The following is a 21,485-nucleotide window of genomic DNA, read 5'->3' on the forward strand; positions in this document are numbered from 1 at the left end:
CTCCTGAGAGCAGGACCAGAGTCTGAATTCTCTGGGTTAAGGGCTATTGACCTCAGCCCAGACCACTTGTGGCTCTCCGCTGAGGTGGGCACGTGGCCAGGTGAGCACAAGGTCAGTCACAGACACTCCAAAACCCACAGTCCACACCTAGGGCTACCATAACCCACCCAGAAATTCAGCTTCCAGGAATTTATCCTAATAATAACCAGGTGAAGGGCAAAGGGCAGAGGACAGGGTTGCCCATCCAAATGCTGCATATAAAACAGACACTAGAAACCATCCAGATGTCCATCTGTCGGACACTGCTGCATGATTAACGTACACCCACATCATGAAACGCTGGCCCCGGGTGGAAAGGCTGATGTTCATCTCTGTACTTTGGCATGGACAGATGCCCAGGATACATGGTTAAGTGAATACAAGGGAGTTCAAAACATTAAACTTTAATTGACAACATTTGTGTCATAGACACAGTGAATTACAACCTGAAGGGAAAACCCAGCCTACTCTGCTCTGCCTGGGCCATTCGCAGACAGGTTTGCCTCTCAGTACTGGAAGTCCCCACACGCAGAAATCTCAGGACACTCCTCATACCTCACTCAGTTAACTTGGTGGAAAAGTCTGGCCTTGTGCATGGGCAGATGGCAAGGCAGCCAGCAGCAGAACACTCCCCTCTCTAGAATGGCCTTCTCTGCACACTAGTGCCCTGGAGCCTGACTGATCCAGAGCTGCCTGAGTGGGACACCTTTGACTCCTGATCCCATGAACATTTCTCAACTACAGGGAATTGCCAACCAAACTAGTCAAACATGGCAGTGGGAAAGAATCTCTCAATGCTTTTCAGCAGAGCCCCCAGGGGAACTCTAGGGACCTTCATTTTAGGTATTCAGGATAAAGCTCTGCAACTCCTTGTGTTGACCAGCCAGACCATCCACATCTGCTCCTCCTGGGGTGCCGCCTGGCTCCCGAGGATAGCTCAGCCCAGGCTGCTCCCTGAAAACTCAAGGAGCATCCTGGCTCCCCAGAAGGCATCACCAGAGGCCTGGCTGTTGGAACACTGCACCTGGAAGAAAACACAATGTTAAACACAGAGGCTTCCTTTCCAGGCTCAAGATCGGCCCTCCCACCTAGGCACCTCCTGACCTTGGGAAGACCCCCCCAAGTCTGGGCTCAGGAGGGAATGTTGCCCCACAGCATCCCTCACCCCAGCTCCCAGTCCAGTAATGTCTAGCCACAAATCATCCTTGTCCCTTGTTCATCTTTGCCTGGTGTATTCCCTCCAGTGGCACGAGCTGAACCCTCCTCAGCACCATGAGCTGCAGATCCAGGAGTAGAGAGGGAATCCTTTAGTGCTCATAGGGAAGCCTCACCTGGCTGGAGGGCAGGGCCTGGCTCAGCTCCATGGCAGACACAGGGCCGGGGAAGGCAGATGGGGCTGGGGCCAGCTCCAGAGGGCTGGAAAAGACACAGTGTAAGGATAGGCCCTGTCTCAAGGGGGCACTGGGTGACAAAATCCACCCAGCTGTGCTTTCTTCAACAGGAGCCATGCTAGTACTTGACTTATCAGAACAGACTCTCTTCCTGCAGGGCTGTAATGTATGTAGGGTGTTATGAGGGGAATGTGTTACACGGAGAGCAGGGTCACCTGGTGGGTCATAGGGGCAACTGCACAGAGGGCTCAGAGCAGGCTCATGGAAGAGCCAGTGAGCAAAAATGTGGAGGAAACAGACCTCAAAGGAGGAACAGGCCTGGGCTGTGGAGACAAGATTTCGGGGAGCAAGAGGGAGAGCAGGGACGCACGGCACAGTCACTCAGGGCAAGGGTCGGTGGTTCCTCAGCAAGGTCAACGCATACCTAGCACGTGACATGGCCACGGCTCTCCTGGGCATGCACCATGAGAAATGAAGGCAGGTGTGCAGACTATACACATACGGGATGTTCACAGCAATATGGGATGTTCACAGCAGCCTTATCTGTGATGCCCCCAAATCCCCATCCATAGGATGAGGGTGAAGAAGCTGTAGCACATCCATGCCATGGCACGTCGCTCCGCAGAGAGGAATGAACTGTTCATGCATCCACAACACGGCGACTCTCAAAGTCGTCATGCAGAGTGAAGGAAGCCAGACCAGAGCAAAAAAAGACCCGAAAGTATACCGTATTTACATGAAATTCTATAAAATGCAGCAAATCCTTAGTGACAGAAGCAGATCCATGGTCCTGGGTGGCCAGGGAGAGGCGAAGGACAGAAGGGTACATTGAAGACCTTCATCACAGTGGTGGCCTCGTGTGGATGCGAAAGTCACACTGAGAAAATTCAGGTGCTCCATCTACACATGTACAGCCAATTACACCTCAACGAAGCCACTTTGAACGAAGGAACTGATGTTCTCAGGTTGAAGCATGGCCTTCAGATCGGAGTGGGGAGGCATGGGAGTTGGGGGAGCAAGAGGAGGGGTCGAGATGGCCATGTGGAGAGGTCAGGTGAGACACAGGGGACACCGTGGCCATGGCAGACTCTGCCTGGTCTCAGCTCTCAGCCATGAATGGAAAAGTGAGTCCACCTGTGTGGTGTACATTTTCTCACAATCTGGCTGTTTCTGCAAGCAGACCATGTGATTCAGGGACCGTCCCCCCTTTTCTCCTCTGTCCCCCTGTAATTCTGCCCTCACTAGCACGAGCCTTGAGTCAACCTGGATTCAGCTCCTTGATGAGGGAGACCCCACACCCTCGGGACCTGCTCTGCTCCTGGTGGCCCTCCTGTAGAGAAGATGGGGCGTCTGCTAGAACAGGAGTGGTGGGGGTGATCGCCTCCCTACCAGAGGACCCCAGGCCACCCTGCCACACTCCTCCATCCCTCCTGTCTCTGCAGGATCCCACCTGCTGTGCTGGCCCCGAAGGCCCTGGTCATCTTCTGTTTCTAAAGTGTACAGCACTAACACTATCAACAGCAAGTGTCAGGGAGGCTGTTCCAGACCCCCCAAGTCCCTTTAAAACTACAATTCAGAATAGAAAATCGGGATCTTGATTCTGCTCAAAAACTGAGTGTTTGCTCAGGGAAAAGGAAACTCCAGCAAGAGGCTGCTGGGGTCCAGGGTGATTTGAGGGGAAGGGTGAACCCAGATCATGACCAATAAATGGGATGCCCACATCTGCTCTGATGTTTTGGGGTGCCCTTTGGAGAGAAAAACCACCCTTTTCTTCGTAGATGTAGGCTACGGGGGACTGTTACAGTTTTCAGCAATCCAAAGGAAAGGGCCCTGTCTGCACAGTCTGGGATGGTGAGTCTATAAATTGGGCATTACCGTACCTTGTGGCCCGTGGTAAGTATTGTCCAGGCCTGTGTGGCTCTTCAGGACTTACCTCTGGGTGAGGATGAATTCAGGAGCTTGCAGTGGGGGCTGTGTCACCAGGAAGCTGCCCACCCGTAGCTCTGTCTGTCCACCGCTTGTGCCCATACCCTCCTCCAACTGCACGCTCTGGGGATAGCCACTGGGGGGGCCAGCAAACCCTGCATGTAATGAGATTCCACAGTACACTGGCAGGAGAAAGGAGCACAGCTCACGTGTGACGCAACCAAGACCTCAAAGCAGATGCAGCCTGCGGCCCCACCAGCCCGGGCCACGTGAACCAGACTCACGGTCCCTGGGCCTCAGTCTCCCTCTCTGAGGAAGCAACTGTCGCAACCATTGATCTCAACAGCCTTTCCAGGCTTCCAGAGACCAAGATGCGGTTGCATTCTGCTGACTTTAAATGCTGCTGTCATGGCAGACCTCATGTGCCTTCAGTGCCAGAGTCAGAGTCTGCAGCTTGCTCCGTCCTGCTGGTGCAGAAGAATGTGCCAGGAGCCCTCAGTCTCCTCTTGTGGCTGGTTCACGGAGTGCTCGGCCACCAGCCCTTGGTGGTTTCCACTGTTACCTCCTACCAAGGTTACCAAGATGCCATTGAGGTATAAGCTGTCACTAGTTTCCACTCCCGGTGACTTTCCAGAGCGTATCTCAGAACATCTCTCGCTCTTAGACAAGCTACTGTGGATTTGGTCAATTCTGGGTGGACATTTAGGAGAGCTGTGGCCTGAAAAGGCGGGATTTTTTCCTGCCCTGAGTCTATTAGGCTGTAAAACAAGCATTAAGATAGCCCTGATCTAAAGACACAGAACAACAGGCCTCGGGGTGAGGCTCACGTGGTCCTCCTTCCTGTACAGCAGAGTGACCACCTAACCTGGTGCCCAGCTGCCCAGGGCCTTCTTAGGTCAAAGGGACCTTCCTGACCATGTGCCTGCTTTCTGCTATTTCTTCTTTCATGCAGACCTTACAGACACTCTAGAGAGAAGAAATAATGTTCAAGCACCAGTTTGGACATTCTGGTTCCATCCATCATAGTACAGCAATAGATTACACATTCTCTTTCCAAGAGAAAGGGAAAGCCATGAGCACAATGTCCACATTGTGCAGTCAGGACGCAAGTGCAGCCCATGGGGATGGGGTGTCTGGCAGGGAGCTGGGGTGTGGGGCAGGGGCTGAGATGCACAAGGAGCTCAAGAGAGGGAGAGCATCCAGGTGCCCAGGCAGCAGCAGGGAACCCGAAGGCAGGGGTTTCCACAGACAGAACAAAGGACTTCGCTGATTCCCACAGAACATCCCCCCTCACTTGTGCAGGCCCCAGGTTTGAAGACCAGCTCCTCTTGTCCCAGTGTGAAGACACCAGTGACCGTCGCCACTCCAGCCTCGTTAGGTTTAGACAGGCACATGTGAGTCTCCAACAGTTAAATAAAAAGGACAGCAAAAAAGGAAAGGTCAGTATGATCAAACTGACGAGTCCTCTCCAGAGGAGAGAGCCCTAAGATCCCTTCCTCTTTCTGGCCCTGCATCAAGGAAGGGCCAGAATCCACAGTCCCAACAGTCCTGCATTCAGTCAATGAAGCACATTTAAAAAATTGTTATTAGGAACCTTAGAGAAGTATAAGATATTGCATCCATAGAAAGTAACATAATCTATGAAGGAAGAAGAGTTCAGAGATCTGTAAAGAAGGATTGAAATTCTCTTAAGATATACAACTGTTGGCCGGGCATGAAGGCTCGCGCCCATAATCCCACACTTTCAGAGGCTGAGACGGGTGGATCATCGGAGGTCAGGAGTTCGAGACCAGACTGACCAACATGGTGAAACCCCATCTCAACTAAAAATACAAAATTAGCCAGCGTGGTAGCACATGCCTGTAATCCCAGGTACTTGGGAGGCTGAGGCAAAAGAATCGCTTGAACCTGGGAGGCAGACGTTTCAGTGAGCCGAGATCGCGCCATTGCATTCCAGCCTGGGCAACAAGATCGAAACTTCGTCTCAAAAAAAAAAAAAAAAAAAAAAAAGATATACAACTGTTGAAACAAAAAAATCAGACAACAGAATTTAAGAAATACCCAAAACACACATGCAATTAAAAAAATACAAGATAAAAGGTAAATTCTTTGGGAGATTGGTCCCAGAGTTCCAACATACAAATAACACTTGTGCTTTAAAGAGAGAGCTGAAAACATGGAAGCAGGAACTTATCAAAGATACTATCAAAGGATATTAGGAAAAAATGCTCAGAGCTTATAGGAGACCTTACTATTATTTTTTGAGACAGAGCCTCACTCTGTCACCCAGGCTGGAGTGCAGCGGTGCAATCTCGGCTCACTGCAACCTCCACCTCCTGTGTTCAAGTGATTATCCTGCCTCAGCCTCCCACGTAGCTGGGACTACAGGCGAACGCCACCATGCCCAGCTAATTTTTTTATATTTTTGAGTACAGATGGGGTTTCAGCATATCGGCCAGGTTGGTCTCGATCTCTTGACCTCATGATCCGCCTGCCTCGGCCTCCCAAAGTGCTGTGATTACAGGTGTGAGCCACTGCGCCCAGTCAGGAGACTTTATTCTTTAAGATTAAAGTCTTAACAGCAAGATGAAGTAAAAAGACCCACACCTCGGACCCTCAGTGTGAAATGTCAGAACTTTAAGACCAAAAAAGAAAAAAAGAAAAGAAAAAAGAATCTAAAAGCTCCAAGAAATTATGAGGGGTAAAAAGTATTTCGACTCAGAATTCCGTCCTTGTAAAACTGTTAAGCAAACTTGAGAACAGACTAAAGACATTTTTCGAACAAATGAGGACTCGGATAATTTATCTTGCAGGCACTCTTTCTCGCAAAGTTAACTGAAACCGTTGGCAAACAAAACAAGGGAGTCCAATAAAGAAAGAACCAGACCTGAAATTCAGGACACCCTGGAGTAAACCCAGGGAAGCAGCATGGGAGCACTGTGGACAGTGGCTTCACTCCAGGCCTAGGGAGCTGTCACTTGGATGGGAAAGGGAAAATGGAGGGCCCCCAGCAGTGAGTTTTCAGATGGGATCCTTCAAATGCTGGAAGATGTTAAAAATGTGATGAAAACGGACAATGTAAAAAGAAAAAGGAAAGGCACGGAAAAGCTCCAAGAAGAAAAAAAAGCTGAAGAGAAAAGATGTATATACCCATAGAATATTAAATATAGGTGAATTTGGCTGGGCACAGTGGCTCACACCTATAATCCCAGCATTTTGGGAGGCTGAGGTGGGTGGATCACTTGAGGTCAGGAGTTTGAGACCAGCCTGGCTAACATGGTGAAACCCCGTCTCTACTGAAAATATGAAAAATTAGCCAGGCGTGGTGGCAGGTGCCTGTAGTTCCACCTACTCGGGAGGCTGAGGCAGGAGAATCGCTTGAACCTTGGAGGCGGAGGTTGCAGTGAGCCGAGATTGTGCCACTGCACTCTAGCCTGGGCGACAGAGCAAGACTCCATCTCAGAAAAAAAAAAAAAGAAATTTCATAGCGCCAATTTCCTCCTTACAAAGTGAGAAATCACACGATTCTGGACAAAATATACATCTAAATACATATTCTTTAAATGATTTTACAGCTTCAGTAACTTAGAAACTAAAATCGTGGGATCTCTACTACAGGTAAGGGGGGTGGACAAGTGGGGAGTCTAAGGAGCTCAGCCTCCTCTGCTGCACCCGGTGTTAACAGATAAATCAAGTGGTCTGCAGTGGAGAGCACAGGATGGTAGCTCCTTCCTTTCAACTTAACTCTTCCTCTTCAGTGATATGCATACACACATACACACACACACACACACACACACTAAAATAGATGAGAAATAATCTGGGATGTTTGTGGGAAGAGTCTTTGTTCTGGCTACATTGGTTCCAGGTCTTATCAAATACCATGGGTTCAAGCCATGTGGCCCGACCCACACTTCTATCCCCTCAAACAGGACCTGAGTAGTCACAGTGTCTGGTGCTGAAACTCATGGTCTGTCTGAAGTGGACCCACCTGTAGGGCTGGGATCTCCAAGGGTGGCAATGGGCACAGCCACAGTGGTGTCTGCAGGGCCCATCATGAAGTCCAGCCCATGGCTGTGGACCAGCTGCCCAGGCTGGAAGGACACTTCCTTGGAGGACGCCAGTGCAAGAGACATCAGCCAAGATTCAGGGGCAGCCAGAGAGGGGTCCAGCATGTCATTGCCAGCAGCCCGAGGGCAGAGGCCAGGGCCAGGGCAGAAGAGGGGGAGGGTGGCAGGATCATGGCCAGGCCCCTCCTGGTACATCTCGCCACCCGGCAGAGACCTGGGGGACATGGAGAACACTGTCTCTTGGTGGGCAGAGCCTCCCTCAGGGCAGGCAGGAGGGAGCCTAGGGTGCACGATGTGCTCACACAGCACTGGTGTGCAGTAGGAACTCAAGAGATACTGGCTGGTATTAACTCAATGAAAATCAAAACAGACAAAGTACTAGAAACAAACTACAGGGACAGCTGGGTTTGTCTTTACGTGGCAGGCCTGCATGTGTTTCTTTCTAAGTCTGTCCCCACATTCTCCAAGACAGACATGAACTCAGGAGGTGAGTCAGGCGGCAGGAGCACGTGTGGGGTCAGAAGAAACTGTCCCCCACCCCAGTCCCTGACAGGGGCCCCTTGCTGGTGGCTTCCCTCTCCCTGGGGTCTGACCTGATCCCAGTGTGGGGGTCCTGTCACCCCTATGCCTACTCCATGCCCCAGTTTCCACCTGAGGAAAGGGAACTGAATAAGTGAGATGATTCCATGGCCATGGAGATGATAGTACCTGACATCCAGTGGCTTTGAGACTGTCTCATCTGCAGGAAAGGCTGGGGCTAAGGCCAGTGGCTCCCATGGTCCTTGGGTGGTCTGTGGGGACTGTGGAGGCCCCTTTTCCTCACGTTCCTCTGAAAGTAATGAGATGGGAGGGAAGGCTTAGTGAGGCTCTGGTTCCCAGCCTCCTTCCCAGCAGGTATGAGCAGCCCTGCTGGCTGGAAAAGGTTGTTGCCATGGGGCCATCCCAATATTTTTGCTTCTTGTCCTATCTTTGGTGTGAACCAACAATCCATAACTGCCAACCCAGGACACCCCAAATCCTGGTGCTTGGTTCACTTCTCAAACTGACTCACGAACTCCTCCTCTGGCCACATGATGCCCTCCTCCCCAGCCCAGCTCTTGGCCCGGCCACACAGTGACCTTGAAATGCAGAGGGGCAGCCACAGCCCAGCCTGGGCCAGTCTTGAGCCTCAGACCCTCAGACCCTGTGATCTTGCCCCCACAGAGGGACACCTGGAACCTACTGATTGGGGGAGGGCTACCCCTGTAATCAGCATGGCTACCTAGGCCCGGCCCATCAGAAATCAGCTCCCCAACTACCAGGAGACTGGGGCCCTCGGGCCACTCACCTGACCGCTGAGGCCTGTCCACAAACCCAGAGTCAACATGAGGGTTGCCTGAGGGCTGCAGGAGGTCAGGACCCCTCTCCCTTGCACCAGGGTCTTCAGCTGTGGCCTGCTGGGCTGGCTCCATGTGCTGGGGAAGGGCTCTTTGGCGGCGCCGGTAATTGGCAAACCAGTTGTACACCTGCTCAGGGGTCAAGCTTGTCTCCAATGCCAAGTTCTCCTGCCCCCAAAACAACAACACTTCTAGCCCCGCTTCCATTCCCTGAGGACAGGGAGTGTGTAGAAGTGGCTCTGACAGCTCATTTACACCAAGAAAGGGGCTGAGACCTCTCCAGCCTAACCTCTCCAAGGACAGCAGGGAGCAGCGAGCATGAGCAGAACATGCAGGCCTCGCCTCCCTGGGCTGATCCCCATGCCCTGAGCAGTGAGGCCAGGTCAGGCTGTCTGCACAGCCACACGTGCATGTCCCCCTGAGTGGGGCCCTTGCTAGGTCCACCCAGAAAACATGCCCAGGGCCACCCGAAGCCACTGGAGGGAACCACACTGCCTGTGCCTGGCACAAACCCACTGGGCGGTGGAGAGCGTGTTGGCCGGCGGAGGCCTCGACCCATCGTCCTGGTGCCTGGCACACAGTGGGTGCTGAGTGAGCAGCCGTGGGGCCACAGACACGATGTTATGACTCCACGTGAGAAAATGAAACCTTTCACGTGGCAGACAGGACAGTCTGTAGGGGCTGCCCATCAACAAGGTCCCTGTCCAGAGGAGAGGCTGAAGCCAACAGCACCCTGGGGGATGGGGCCACTGAGGAGCCTGGGGTGGGGGTAAGTCCACCCTTGGGGGACTCCCTTGCTAGGTCCACCCTTGGGGGAGGGGGAGGCACCAGGTGGGGACCCCCTGGGTCCTGGTGTCTTCTATTCTTACCCTCTCAGTCTTGCTGGGGTTGGTGTTCACCCTCACAGCGAAATTGTGCAGCTTCTCACGAACCTCTCTGGGGAAGTTCCGGCTCTTCAGCCCCTCCGGGCAGAGGGAGGGGGGCGGAGGGTTCCTGGGTGAGGACAGTGAGGAGGTGCTAACAGACAGGACCCTTCCAAATCTGTTCCCTTCTCCAGGCCTGGCCCTTTGCAGAAGGTGACACTTCCTTCCCTGTGCCTCCTCCTGGGGCATGCCTCTCTCTGCCTCCAGTTAGTGAAAACTAGAGTCTCTCCCACAGACATGCACAACCCTGACATATGCTATTCTAGAACATCTATAGGCGGCTGTGAGGAGCACCCTCTGTGGGCCCCTGCAGTGCTCCTGGGTTCATCTCAGCCCACGGAGCTCCCGTGGATGGCCCTCCTGGACATACTCACACACAGGCATCCTCACCCATGGAGGCCCCGTGCATGGCCTTCCTGGATGTACTCACACACAGGTGTCCTCAGCCCACGGAGCTCCCACACACACACTGTTGTCCTCAGGACTTGGCTGCCACCCTGTGTGTGCTTTTCCATGCAGTGCCTTCTGTTCATCGCTGGTTTCCAGGCATCAGCCCCATTCTTGCATGAGTCCTCTGAGGCTTGCAGCACTCACACCCCTGCCACCCTGCATGGCCACGTCAGCTTTCTCCCTTCTTCTCTCACCCCCAACACCTCCTCCCAAGACTCATTGTCCTTGGGTGATCTGGCTGTCATTTCACCAAGATGTTCTCAGAAGAGAAGCATCACCTGTGCCCCCACCAAACCTGCCAGCTCTTCTGCAGTCCTCAAATGCCTGTGGGGCCCCTGGTGAGGGGAGGCTCCAGCCGTGGCACCTGCTCATCTCCCACATCACTAAGAACGCTCCCCTGAACTAACTCCCTGCTTCCCACCATCAGTATTTCTTCTAGTAAGTCATTCTCATGAGCTGCTAAGCTCTGTAAATTTCTCACCTCCAGTGGTTACCCCATGACTCTGCTCCCATCCCAGCTGAACTTCTCAAACAATGATCTTGGATCACTGCCACTGTCTCCCTGTCTCTGTGACACACCTGGATCCCTGCACCTTGCCACTGAAAGCACTTGCCCAGTTCACAAAATCTAAAGTTCATTTCTCAGCTCTCCTCTTAACTGGCACCTCCTCAGCCTCACTGGTTTCTGAACTCTGCACACTGCTGGATTTTCTCTTCCTCTCACTGGCCACGTCTCAGCCGAATCTTCCTCATCTTCCTCTGGGCTGCAAAGTCCCAGAGGTCTGTCCCCTGAGCGTAGAGGACCCCTCCTTTCTCTGTGCCCTACCAGGGTTTCAGTGTCACTCACAGAGATGACAAAGGGACACATGTCTGAGAAGTGCTGGAGCTGGACACCGGGGGCGTTCCAGCTGGTTATGCTCCTCTCTAGTGCTGAGCTGATTTGAATATTTCATAAGAAAAAGATGATATATGCACCAATATTACTTGTCTATAGAAGACGTGTCATCCCAGTGCCTACTTGGACATCTAAAATGCATCTCACACATCACGAATCACAAAAGAACTCCATCCCCCTTCTCCAAACTTTTCCCCAGATCCTGTGCACTTCAGTGAAGGAACCCTCATGCTCCTGGTGGTTCCCACACAGGCCAAGAGCCCTGGAGTCTACTTCAGTCCTCTCTTTACCTCCTTTAATGTGTTCAGCCCACCAGCAAACCCCCCAGCTCCACCTCCAAAATCTACCCTGACACAATCCTGTCCACTTTCCCCAGCCACTATCCCAGCCCTGGGCCATGCCTGGAACCCCTCAGAAACTCCAGCATCTACTCCTGATCCCTGTGTCTGCATCTGGTGTGACTCAGATGCCATCCCTTCCTGCCACCCCCCGGGGACCATCAGCATGGTCATAACCCAAACCAGCAGCTACCATGGCTGCAGGCCCAATGTCCTCCTGCTGCTCATCAGCCTCTAGGGCAGGGTGGGTGAATCCGCTCCACCACCTGCTTCTACAGTCACAGGCTAAGAATTGTTTTCACATTTTTCAAGGGCTGTGAACACATACACCCCGAAATATTTCCCATCTGCCCCTGAACACCAAGCTTCTCTGACCCCAAGTCTTTGAATGTGCTGCCCCTTCCTGGAAACTTCTGCTCACATGGCTGGCACGTCCCCACACTCAAGACTCTCCAAGACTAGGACCAGCCTGCACTGACCACCCCATCTAAAGCAGCCAACCTCACACAGCCCTCTTCTGAACCTATTCTCTGCATAGCACTTCTCACTCTCTGAATTATGTGATCTACTCTATTTCCTCGTCTCTCAGCCATTGTCCACATCCCACTGTCAGTTCCATGAAGGCAGAGCCTGGCCTTCATCCCCAGCACCTCCCAGAACCCAGCAGGCAGGGGACACTTAGCAAACATGTCTACAAGATGACACCACTGCACTCTGGCGGGCTGCCAGCATGCCCATGGAGGGCTACAGTCACATCCCCTGAAGACCCCACAGCTGATTTACTGCAGGGCTTCTGATGACTTGTCTTACTCCGTCACTCTGATGGGTACCACACAAGAACATTCTCTGGGCCAAAAAGGTATCCACGTCTTCTTCCTCCAGCGACCAGGATTCTTATCGACCAGGCCCTGTGGCTCAGGAATCTTTCATGACTTGGGCTGTCAGGAGTTCACAGCAAGATCTACAGCCCTTTCCTGACCAGTGGAGAGCACCTGAGATGAAGAGTAAAGGCTCCCAGGAGTTTGAGACCAGCCTGGGAAATACAGCAAGACCCTGTCTCTACAAAAAATTAAAAATTAGCCGGTCATGGTGGTCACAGCTACTTGGGGGGCTGAGGTGGGAAGATCGCTTGAGCCCGGGAAGTTGAGGCTGCAGTGAGTCGTGACGGTGCCACTGCATGCTCGTCTGGGCAATGGAGCAAGACCCTGTCTCAATTTTTTTTAAAGGCTCCAATTTCTCAGTGTCTGGGCTAGAGTCCTGGCTTTGCACCTCTCTCTTGTGTGGAACCTCAGGTTACCCTTTCTGTGCCTCCGTTTCCTCATCCATAAGTGGTGATGATGGTGATAATAATAATTACTAGTAGTAGCATAAATTTAGTGCTGATAAAGGTGGCGATGACAAGGACTACCACTTACTTAGTGCCTATCATGTGCCTGGCACTGTTCTGAGCACCTGGCGTGTAACTCATGCTAACACTGGCAACATTCTCACTCTCACTTCTTTAAAAGGCCTTGCAGCCCCTCAGTGGCCACCCAGAGCCCAGATGTGGGGATTAGATGACCTGGGGACACATGCTGTGCCGCTCCCACCTGCCCTCCACCTCCACTGTTCCTGGCCCGAGGGCCCCCTTTCTGGCCAGTCCCTGGGTGGATGCTGGGCGGAGATGATCAGGATGGCCTTAGCCTCAGTCACCTTGCGGTCAGTCATCCATTTCCAGCCATCAGCTGACTGAAGTGGCTGGTGGAGAGTGTAGCTCAGTGACCAGCATCCAGCACAGGTGTGACCCACACTGAAGCCATGTTATGCTGACTACACTATGACTATTACTGCTCTGGCGGACACTTCCCGTCCGCATCTCCTCACCTCTACTTTGCTTCAGCCCCCCTGGGGTTTGCACGGTCCATCTAATCCCTCGGGATCCCCATGAAATATGCACAAGTAAAGGCTTCTGGGTTACCTCTTCCTGCAGCGGAACTTCTGCACCGGGGTGAGCGCAGCCACGCCCAGCCTCCTCATGACCAGACGGTAGTGGATGTCGTTCCAGAGCTGCACCAGTTCCTGGCTGCCTCCTGGCACCTGGCACCCCTGCCAAGAAGAGTGTACTGAGCGCTGGCCACCTGCCCATCCTGGAACACTTTTGGGACCTGCGTCTGCCATCCCAAACCGACTCAGCCTTGGGGAAGGCAGTGATGGGAAGAGCAGGGTTCTGGGTTCAAATCCACTGATGTTACAAAGTGCTAGTGTGGCCACGCAATGCAGGCGTGAGTCAGACAGCCCCCGCTCCATTCTCAGCAGGCCCAGCGGTATGACCCTAGGCCTGCCAGGTCACCTCACAGACCTTGGGCAGATGCACTCACATCAGTCTGCCTTTAAACCTTCAACCCTCCCCAAAACACAAGATGAGCACAGCTCCCAGCTGTACCTCAAAGGTAAGGCACATGTGGCAAGGGAAGTCCAATAATTCTCCTTTGGCCAACAGCAAAGGAGAGGTGGAGCAGTAGTTATAACCACATGGTGTGATTTGAGGGCCTGATGTGTGATTCAGGTCTTACGTGAAAGACCTTTGTCTCCCAGCAGTAGTACTGGCCCCTCGGGTACTCGGCACATTCTAAGGTGAGGGGGATAAAGGGGTCCCGTCCACTTAACCGGACTTTGCTGATGATGGAGGATGCCTGGTGCTGGTCTCCCGTGATTCCTGTGTGGCTCCCATCATTTCCTTAATTCCAATCATCTGCCACAGGAGTGATCCCTGTGGCCCCACACTGGCCTTTAACTACAGTGTTGCCTGGACCATCCTGGCAAGGGGGGTGCTGAGAATCATTCAGCTTTCTCTCTGAGGCATCAGAGAGGCCCAGTCTTGCTCAGCAGTGACCCCTCAGAGCCGATGGCTCTGTGCCCCCGTCTCCTCTCAGCACACAGCCTTCAGGGAACCTGCATGGGAACCTCCCCCTGCCCTGACTTGGGGGCAGGACTGGGCAGGAACACCCTGCACAGGCTGGGGTTGCTGCCCGTTCTTGACGTGGTGGTCCCTTCACGCCTCCCAGGTCTCAGCTACAAGTCACCTCCTCAGACATACTCATGGCTCACCCTGACTGAGCTTCTAACTCCTCTCCAGGGGTTCTCATCACTGATGCCAGCGGTCGCCTTCACGGCAGTCGTTACAGCTCTAACTCTGCACTCCCTCATTTGTTTACTTCATTGATTTTGACAGATTTGAAAGACCTTGAGCCCTGCTAGGTTCTAGGTGTCATGCTGTATAGCCGATCTTGCAGTGAGAAAGGCTGTGGCGGCCCTGCCTTGTGGGCCTTCAGTGCAGTAAGGGAGGCAGATGGAAGGCACATTGACAAACAACCTTCTAGTTACAAACACAGGAAGGGACAGAAAAGGGATAATGAGGGGGCAATACTGGAGCGTGAGGGAGACACCACCTCCATGGGTTGACATTTAAAGTAGAGACTAGAAGGGTAGGAAGGCACCAGCCACACGGAGAGCCAGGCGCCAGCCTCTAACAGAGGGAAAGACCTGCAAAGGCCTTGGGACAGGGAAATATCTCGGGAGTCGGAATGGCAAGGAGACTGGTGTGGCCACTGCAGAGGAGGCTGGGAGGAGCCAGAGGTGAGAGGACGGCAGCAGGCTCAGGCCCCGGCTCTGGGAGCCACTGCTCAGGGGCACACCATGACATCATCTGCATTGTAAAAAGTCCCTCTGGCTGCTGTGTGAACAGGTGGAGGAGCAGGAAGACACTGCACTAGCTTGGTTGGGGGGGTGGGGTTGGAAGGAACTGAGTATCTTGAAGGTAAACTCACAATGAATTATGCATGGACTGTATTACAGGGTCAAAGAAAGGAAAAATAGGCATTCAAATTCCTTTTTGGAAGCCCTTTGGGCCACACGTGTTCTGCAATTCAGAATTTTTCAGATTTCAGCAAGTAACACAGGCGTCCGGCACACGACATGCACCACTCAGCACCACCTGGGGCAGTGTCCTGTCATCAAGCATACAAAACGTTCAGAGGTCACATTAGTTGGAATAATAAACACTGTAAATAGCTTCAGATCAGCACAGGTCAGGTTCAATGCCTAATGCGTTGAGGTTGAAGGTACCAGCAGGTGAGTGACAAAGATACTGTTGTTTTTCAGAGTTCTCCATTGCAGACTTGCAGCCAGAGGATGAGAGGGGGTCTGTCTGAAGGCCTCGCTAAGATGTTGGCTCTCCAAAGGCAGGACTGCATTTTATTCACTCACTTTGTTGGCATCATGCCTGTCACAGATCACCACTCAATAGGGATTTGACGAATGACAGATTACCAAACTAGTTACAGTTTAGTAACATGAGAGTGGACTAAGCTTATATAAAATCTGCCCCCCACGTTTTTCCAAGGCCTGGGGTTGGACCTCCAGCCAACGGGTTCCTACTAACTCCCCGGTATTGCTGCAGTGCCTGGCATGGGTGGAGGCTGCCTGGAGAAGTTGCTACCTCTCTCTGTACCCCACGCCTGTAGCCCAGGCCTACCTCCAGGAGCCGGCAAGCTGCCTGCTGCTGCTCCTGCTGGTCCAGGACACGAGCACACGCCAGGGCCACATCTGCATTGTCCAGCAGGTGCAGGCGGAGCGAGCTGTCCAGAATGGCTGCGACCAAAGGCTGCACTTGGGCAAGGTCATCCTGGAAATCCCGGCACAGTCTGCCTGCAAGGGTCACCAGCTCTGCTGGGGGTGCACGGGTGTCCTCATGCTCCTTCAGCAGAGTCAGGAAGCTCTGCATCCTGTGCTGGGTCGTGGCCACTCTGCCAACACAGAGAACAGTCACAAGAATGGCCAACACTGACCACGTCCTTTCTGTCAATTGCCCAACCCACTCTGCAAAGCAGGTGATGCCACGGCTCGTGAGCCATGGACACTTGTAGAGTAGGAGTAAGACCTCACATATTCCGAGAGAGTGCAGCACCACAGCAGACATCCTCTAGAATTTCCTTCTAATCCCCAATATACTTTAGTCCTTAACAAACACGGCTGTGCACCAAGCACTGGGCTGGGCACTGTATGCAACAGCTCCTCCACTTCTCTGAACCTTCCACCTGGCACCTGGCCCACAGCCCACCCTGCTCCTCTCAGCTCTGCTTGCCCTTTCTTTCCTCCACGCTGTCATACACGTCGTGATTATGTTTCATCTCACTCCTTGTCTGGGCTCGGTAGGGTAGGGACCTTGTGTGCAGGGGTCACTAGTGGATGCCAAGGCCTTCCATCTGAATCCACATACATGCACTTGTTTTAACAGCAGAAACAGCTTATGCCAATACTTAATCCAAACAGTGTCAAAGACACACTTTGCAATCACACGCTTGGTCCTGCATCCACACAGGAGGGACCTTGACTTGTTCTAACGGGGCCTCCCCTGAGGACATTTAGGCAGCTGCCAGTGACTGCTTTTCCCAACATAAAACCTCTCCCAATCGATCTTACTTCTGCGGAATACACCGTTATTCGAAAAATTTTGTAAACCCTCAGGGCCTCAAAGAACCAGCTAGGCTGTGCGCTCCCTGGCGAGGGGCTCTTTCTGCCTGCATCATCTCCCGTGCCCCGCCAAGGGACACGACCTCGTCTACTCCACCCCTTCCCGGGCTCTAGCGCCATCTCACCCGGGTCCCAAGTCAGGGCTCTGCGTTTCCAGCTGCCACAGTGGGCAGGAGGCCCTGGACCCGGGGTCCCTTGGGGGAGCAGAGGCTGCAGAGGCCTTGGAGGAGGGCAGAGGAGGCTCCCAGGCCTGGGTTTCCTGCAACGCCAACCCCCACCGGCTCTGGGAGGGGCGGGGTTTCTGCCATTTCAGGAAGGAAAAAGGTTCCCGTGGGGTACCTTGGCCTGTCCGCCCGGTGCCCTGAGGGGCACCCGGCTCCGGCTGAATGGAGGGGTAGGGTCGCGGGAGGTGGCTCTGCGTGACTTCCCGACTGTGGCCCCCCAGCCATGGCCCCCGCCTCCCTACCTTTCTGGCGCGCTGCTCCCTGAGGCCGAAACTGCTGCCTGGAGCTCCAGCCCGGGAGGCTCCGCCCTCAGCCTCACCCCGGCCCCCGCGCCCCCCTCACCCTCCGTGGGCCCCCCTTACCCTCAGGGACTCCTGCCCTCGTGCCCCTCACCCTCCAGGACCCCTCTGCCCGGGCGTCCCTCACCCGCCCGGACCCTCCCCTGCCCGCGCGCCCCTCACCCTCCGGGACCACTTCAGCCCTGGCGCACGTGCTTGGCGCGCACCCGGGACTGGCGAGGAGGCGCGGGGCCCCGCAGAAGGTGCGGGTGCTACAAAGTATCCAGGCCGCGGCCAATCCCCGCGAGGTCCCGCCCACAAGCCGTCCCGGGGACGCGCGCCCCTCAGCCTCCGGGGCGACCGCGGAACCCGGGGGAGCTGAGGGGTCTGTGGGGGATCCGGTGTACGTGGCATCTGCGGGTCCGAGGAGTCCCGGGCGTCCCGGAGGACCTGGGGTTTCTGGGGTGCGCAGTGCGGGGTCAGAAAGGCCTGGAGCTTTGCGTTCTCGAGCGCCGGAGGGAGCAGGCCTGCGGATCGCGGGGTGCGGGGTGGGTGGGGGAGGGCGCCGTGACCCCTGCCCTGCAGCGGAGCCGAGCGAGTCGTGACCCACGGGTGACCCTGCGCTGCCCGCCCTGGTGCTGGCGCCGCAGGCGCAGCCGAGTCAAGCTGGGGTCGCGGCTCTGGGGCGCAGCGCTTCCCCAGCGCCGGGGAGGAGGGCGCCGCTGGAACAGACCCCCAGAGGACGCGCCCGGGTCCAAGCGGAGTTCTGACCTCAGCCTCGGCGGAGGCTCCACCCAGGTGGGCCCTGAGGGCGGTTCCCTCAGGGGAAGCCTAGAGCAGCCTGACCACGGCTGACCTCCGTGACCCCCGGCGTTCCGGGCACAACTGGGCGATCCGGGGGCCGGGGTGGGATCCTCGCAGACCTGGTGAAAAGGTGGCTGCAAGATGACCGAACACCCCAAGTCCTGGCACGGGCACAGTCCAGCCTCTGCCCTTGTGGAGTTAATAGTTTTTTTGTGTGTGTGGGTTTGTGGGGTTTTTTTTTGTTTTTTTTTTTGGGGGGGGGGTTTGGTGTTTTATACAGTAAGTTCGGAAGGTACCCGGCAATGCAGGACCAAAGACCTTGAGTTGTTTGTTTAGAGGCGGGGTCTCGCTGTGTGGCCCAGGCTGGAGTACCGCGGTGCAATCAGAGCTCACTTCAGCCTCAACCTCTTGGGGTCAAGTGATCCTCCCGCCTCAGCCTCCCAAACCACAGTTGTGCGCCACTGTGCCCGGCCTTGAGTTGGTTTTCAAAGGTAGTTAAGGTGTAACTGGAAGGAAAAAAGTCAGTAATTGAAGACACGCAGGATAAACATTTCAGTGTTTGTTCCAGTGAAGATGTGAAAACAATCCAAGTCTCTGGCGGAAGATTTGAGAAATAAACCAGGTTCAGACAGGGGATGGATTCCTGGAAGGTTATTAGTAGTGATGCTGAGGTCTCTTGGGCCCAGCTGATGATCGTGATACATTGTACAGCAGAATGCTGTGTTCTAAGACAGATGTAAGAGTCCACGTGGAAAGCGGAGATAAAATGATGCATGCCACATCCTAAACCCTGGTGGCTCTGGGGTGATTCAATTACCACTTTGTTTTAGTATCATTTTTAGGCATTTTAATTTTCTTTTTGCTTATCCACATTTTCTAATTTTTATAAAATACTTCTGTGGTTTTCTATTTTTAAATTTCTTTTTAAGGAGTGTAAAGAACAGGACAACAAGGTTGTGGAGAAGCAGCACTGACTGACTGAGTCTCTTTGGACTGGAGACCCCTGAGGGGGTGGAGAACAGACTGCAGCTGTCTGAGGTGCAGAACAGAGGAGAGCAATAGTCCCGATTGCTCGCTACCATTAAGCACCAACAAATGTAAAACAATGGGGCCGAAAATGTCGAAGTATCTACATTGTTCGATTTAAATGAATTCAACACATTTTTAATGTATTTTTATTTTTTTAGGCACATGACCTTGCTGTGTTGCCCAGGCTGGCTTCTCTTAATTGTCAGACTCGAAAGTCTACCTTCTTTTTTATTTTTTTTATTATTTTTTGAGATGGAGTCTTGCTCTGCACCCAGGCTGGAGTGCAGTGGCACGATCTCTGCTCACTGCAACCTCTGCCTCCCAGGTTTAAGTGATTCTCCAGCCTCAGCCTCCCGAGTAGCTGGGATTACAGGTGCGCACCACCATGTCCAGCTCATTTTTGTATTTTTAGTAGAGATGGGGTTTCACCTTGTTGGCCAGGCTGGTCTGGAACTCCTGACCTCAAGTGATCCACCCACCTCGGCTTCTCAAAGTGCTGGGATTACAGACGTGAGCCACTGCATGTGGCTTCTACCTTCTTTTTTAAAACAATATGGAGCTTCATGAATTTGTGTGTCATCCTTGCACAGGGACCATGCTCATCTCCGTGTCATTCCACTTTCAGTACATGTGCTGCCAAAGTGAGCACAAAAGTCCACAACCTTGGCTACTTCAAGTGCGGTGGTGTTTACAACTGACTGATCACAACCATGTAAAGATTTTTCTCTACTTCCACTGCTTCACTTGACTAGCCAAAAAAGTCTACATTCTTAACTTCAGAACTTCAGTGTTTAAATTGCAAGTGTTCTAAATGAGGACAAACCTACCCACCACCTTAATTTTTTTTTTTTTGATGGAGTGTCACTCTGGTTGACCAGGTTGGACATGATCTCAGTTCACCACAGCCTCCGCCTCCTGGGTTCATGTGATTCTCCTGCCTCAGCCTCCTGAGTATCTGGGATTACAGGCATGTGCCACCACGCCCAGCTAATTTTGTAGTTTTAGTAGAGATGGGGTTTTACCAAGTTGGTTAGGCTGGTCTTGAACTCCCAACGTCATGTGATCTGCCTGCCTCAGCCTCCCAAAGTGCTGGGATTACAGGCGTGAGTCACTGCACCTGGCCGAGAATGAACCCTTATTTATTTTTTTATTTATCTTTTAAATTTATTTATTTATTTTTTGAGACGGAGTCTCAGTCTCTGTTGCCGAGGCTGGAGTGCAGTGGCATGATCTTGGCTCACTGCAAGCTGCGCCTCCCGGTTTCACGACATTCTCCTGCCTCAGCCTCCTGAGTAGCTGGGACTAAAGGTGCCCACCACCACACCTGGCTAACTTTTTGAATTTTTTTTTTTTTTTTTTTGAAACGGAGTCTCGCCCTGTTGCCCAGGCAGGAGTGCAGTGGTGTGATCTGGGCCCACTGCAAGCTCCGCCTCCTGGGTTCATGCCATTCTCCTGCCTCAGCCTCCCAGCGGCTGGGATTACAGGCGCTCGCCACCACGCCTGGCTAATTTTTTGTATTTTTAGTAGAGACGGGGTTTCACCATGTTAGCCAGGATGGTCTCGATTTCCTGACCTCGTGATCTGCCACCTCGGCCTCCCAAAGTGCTGGAATTACAGGCGTGAGCCACCGTGCCCGGTCAACTTTTTGTATTTTTAGTAGAGATGGAGTTTCACCGTGTTAGCCAAGATGGTCTCGATCTCCTGATCTTGTGATCCATCCGCCTCAGCCTCTCAAAGTGCTGGGATCACAGGCATGAGCCACTGCACCTGGCCGATGAACCCTTTTTAAGCATTACTTTTATTAAAGGGTAGTGCAAAAATTTGAGTTACCAATGCCTATTGTAAATATATACTGTCTCCCCTTTCCCTCCATGCTCTCTAATGTGAAATACAATTGGGAACACATCATACATTCTAAGGCATACTTACCCACTATTTCTAGATGTTTCTCTTCCTTCCCGGACCCATGCTTCCTGGGGCAGACTGTCAGTTCAGTTACTTAATAGCTGTGTGACCTTGAGCAAGTTACTGATCCTCTCTGTACCTTTTCTCCTCTTTGGCATAATGGGGATAACAATAGGGCCTCTTCCTTGGTGGGACTGGGATAACTAGAGTCAATATTCAGTAAGTGCTATTTTTGTCATCATTTTGTTTTCTATATACACTATCTTTAGCACATTCAAAATCTGGTAAGTTTTCTATCATTGTGTGTCTTTCTAACAAATTTCCTG

The 21,485-nt window shown here is 53.0% G+C and overlaps 1 protein-coding gene and 1 non-coding gene across 3 annotated transcripts; both read right to left on the reverse strand.

Moving 5' to 3' along the window:
* Positions 1-422: 422 nt before the first annotated feature.
* Positions 423-18,031, reverse strand: ANHX (anomalous homeobox). 2 transcript variants are annotated; one of them, XM_031936246.1, is made up of 10 exons: positions 17,605-18,031; positions 15,922-16,192; positions 13,366-13,493; positions 9,672-9,795; positions 8,754-8,970; positions 8,135-8,255; positions 7,348-7,640; positions 3,364-3,511; positions 1,371-1,455; positions 423-1,063 (listed from the first exon to the last, which is right to left on the reverse strand). In XM_031936246.1, the coding sequence occupies exons 2-10, from the start codon at positions 16,168-16,170 to the stop codon at positions 977-979; spliced, it is 1,452 nt and encodes a 483-aa protein (XP_031792106.1). In that variant the 5' UTR covers positions 16,171-16,192; positions 17,605-18,031; the 3' UTR covers positions 423-976. The 2 variants fall into 2 exon arrangements, with proteins under 2 accessions (XP_031792106.1, XP_023052542.2); XM_023196774.2 differs by lacking the exon at positions 7,348-7,640 and having other exon boundaries at positions 3,364-3,492.
* Positions 18,032-19,799: 1,768 nt separating this feature from the next.
* On the reverse strand, positions 19,800-19,903 carry LOC111529849. Its single transcript, XR_002727609.1, has one exon. It is a non-coding gene; the product is annotated as a U6 spliceosomal RNA (small nuclear RNA).
* Positions 19,904-21,485: the final 1,582 nt, after the last annotated feature.

The sequence above is a fragment of the Piliocolobus tephrosceles genome, chromosome 10 (assembly GCF_002776525.5).
Source record: "Piliocolobus tephrosceles isolate RC106 chromosome 10, ASM277652v3, whole genome shotgun sequence".
NCBI lineage: Eukaryota > Metazoa > Chordata > Mammalia > Primates > Cercopithecidae > Piliocolobus > Piliocolobus tephrosceles.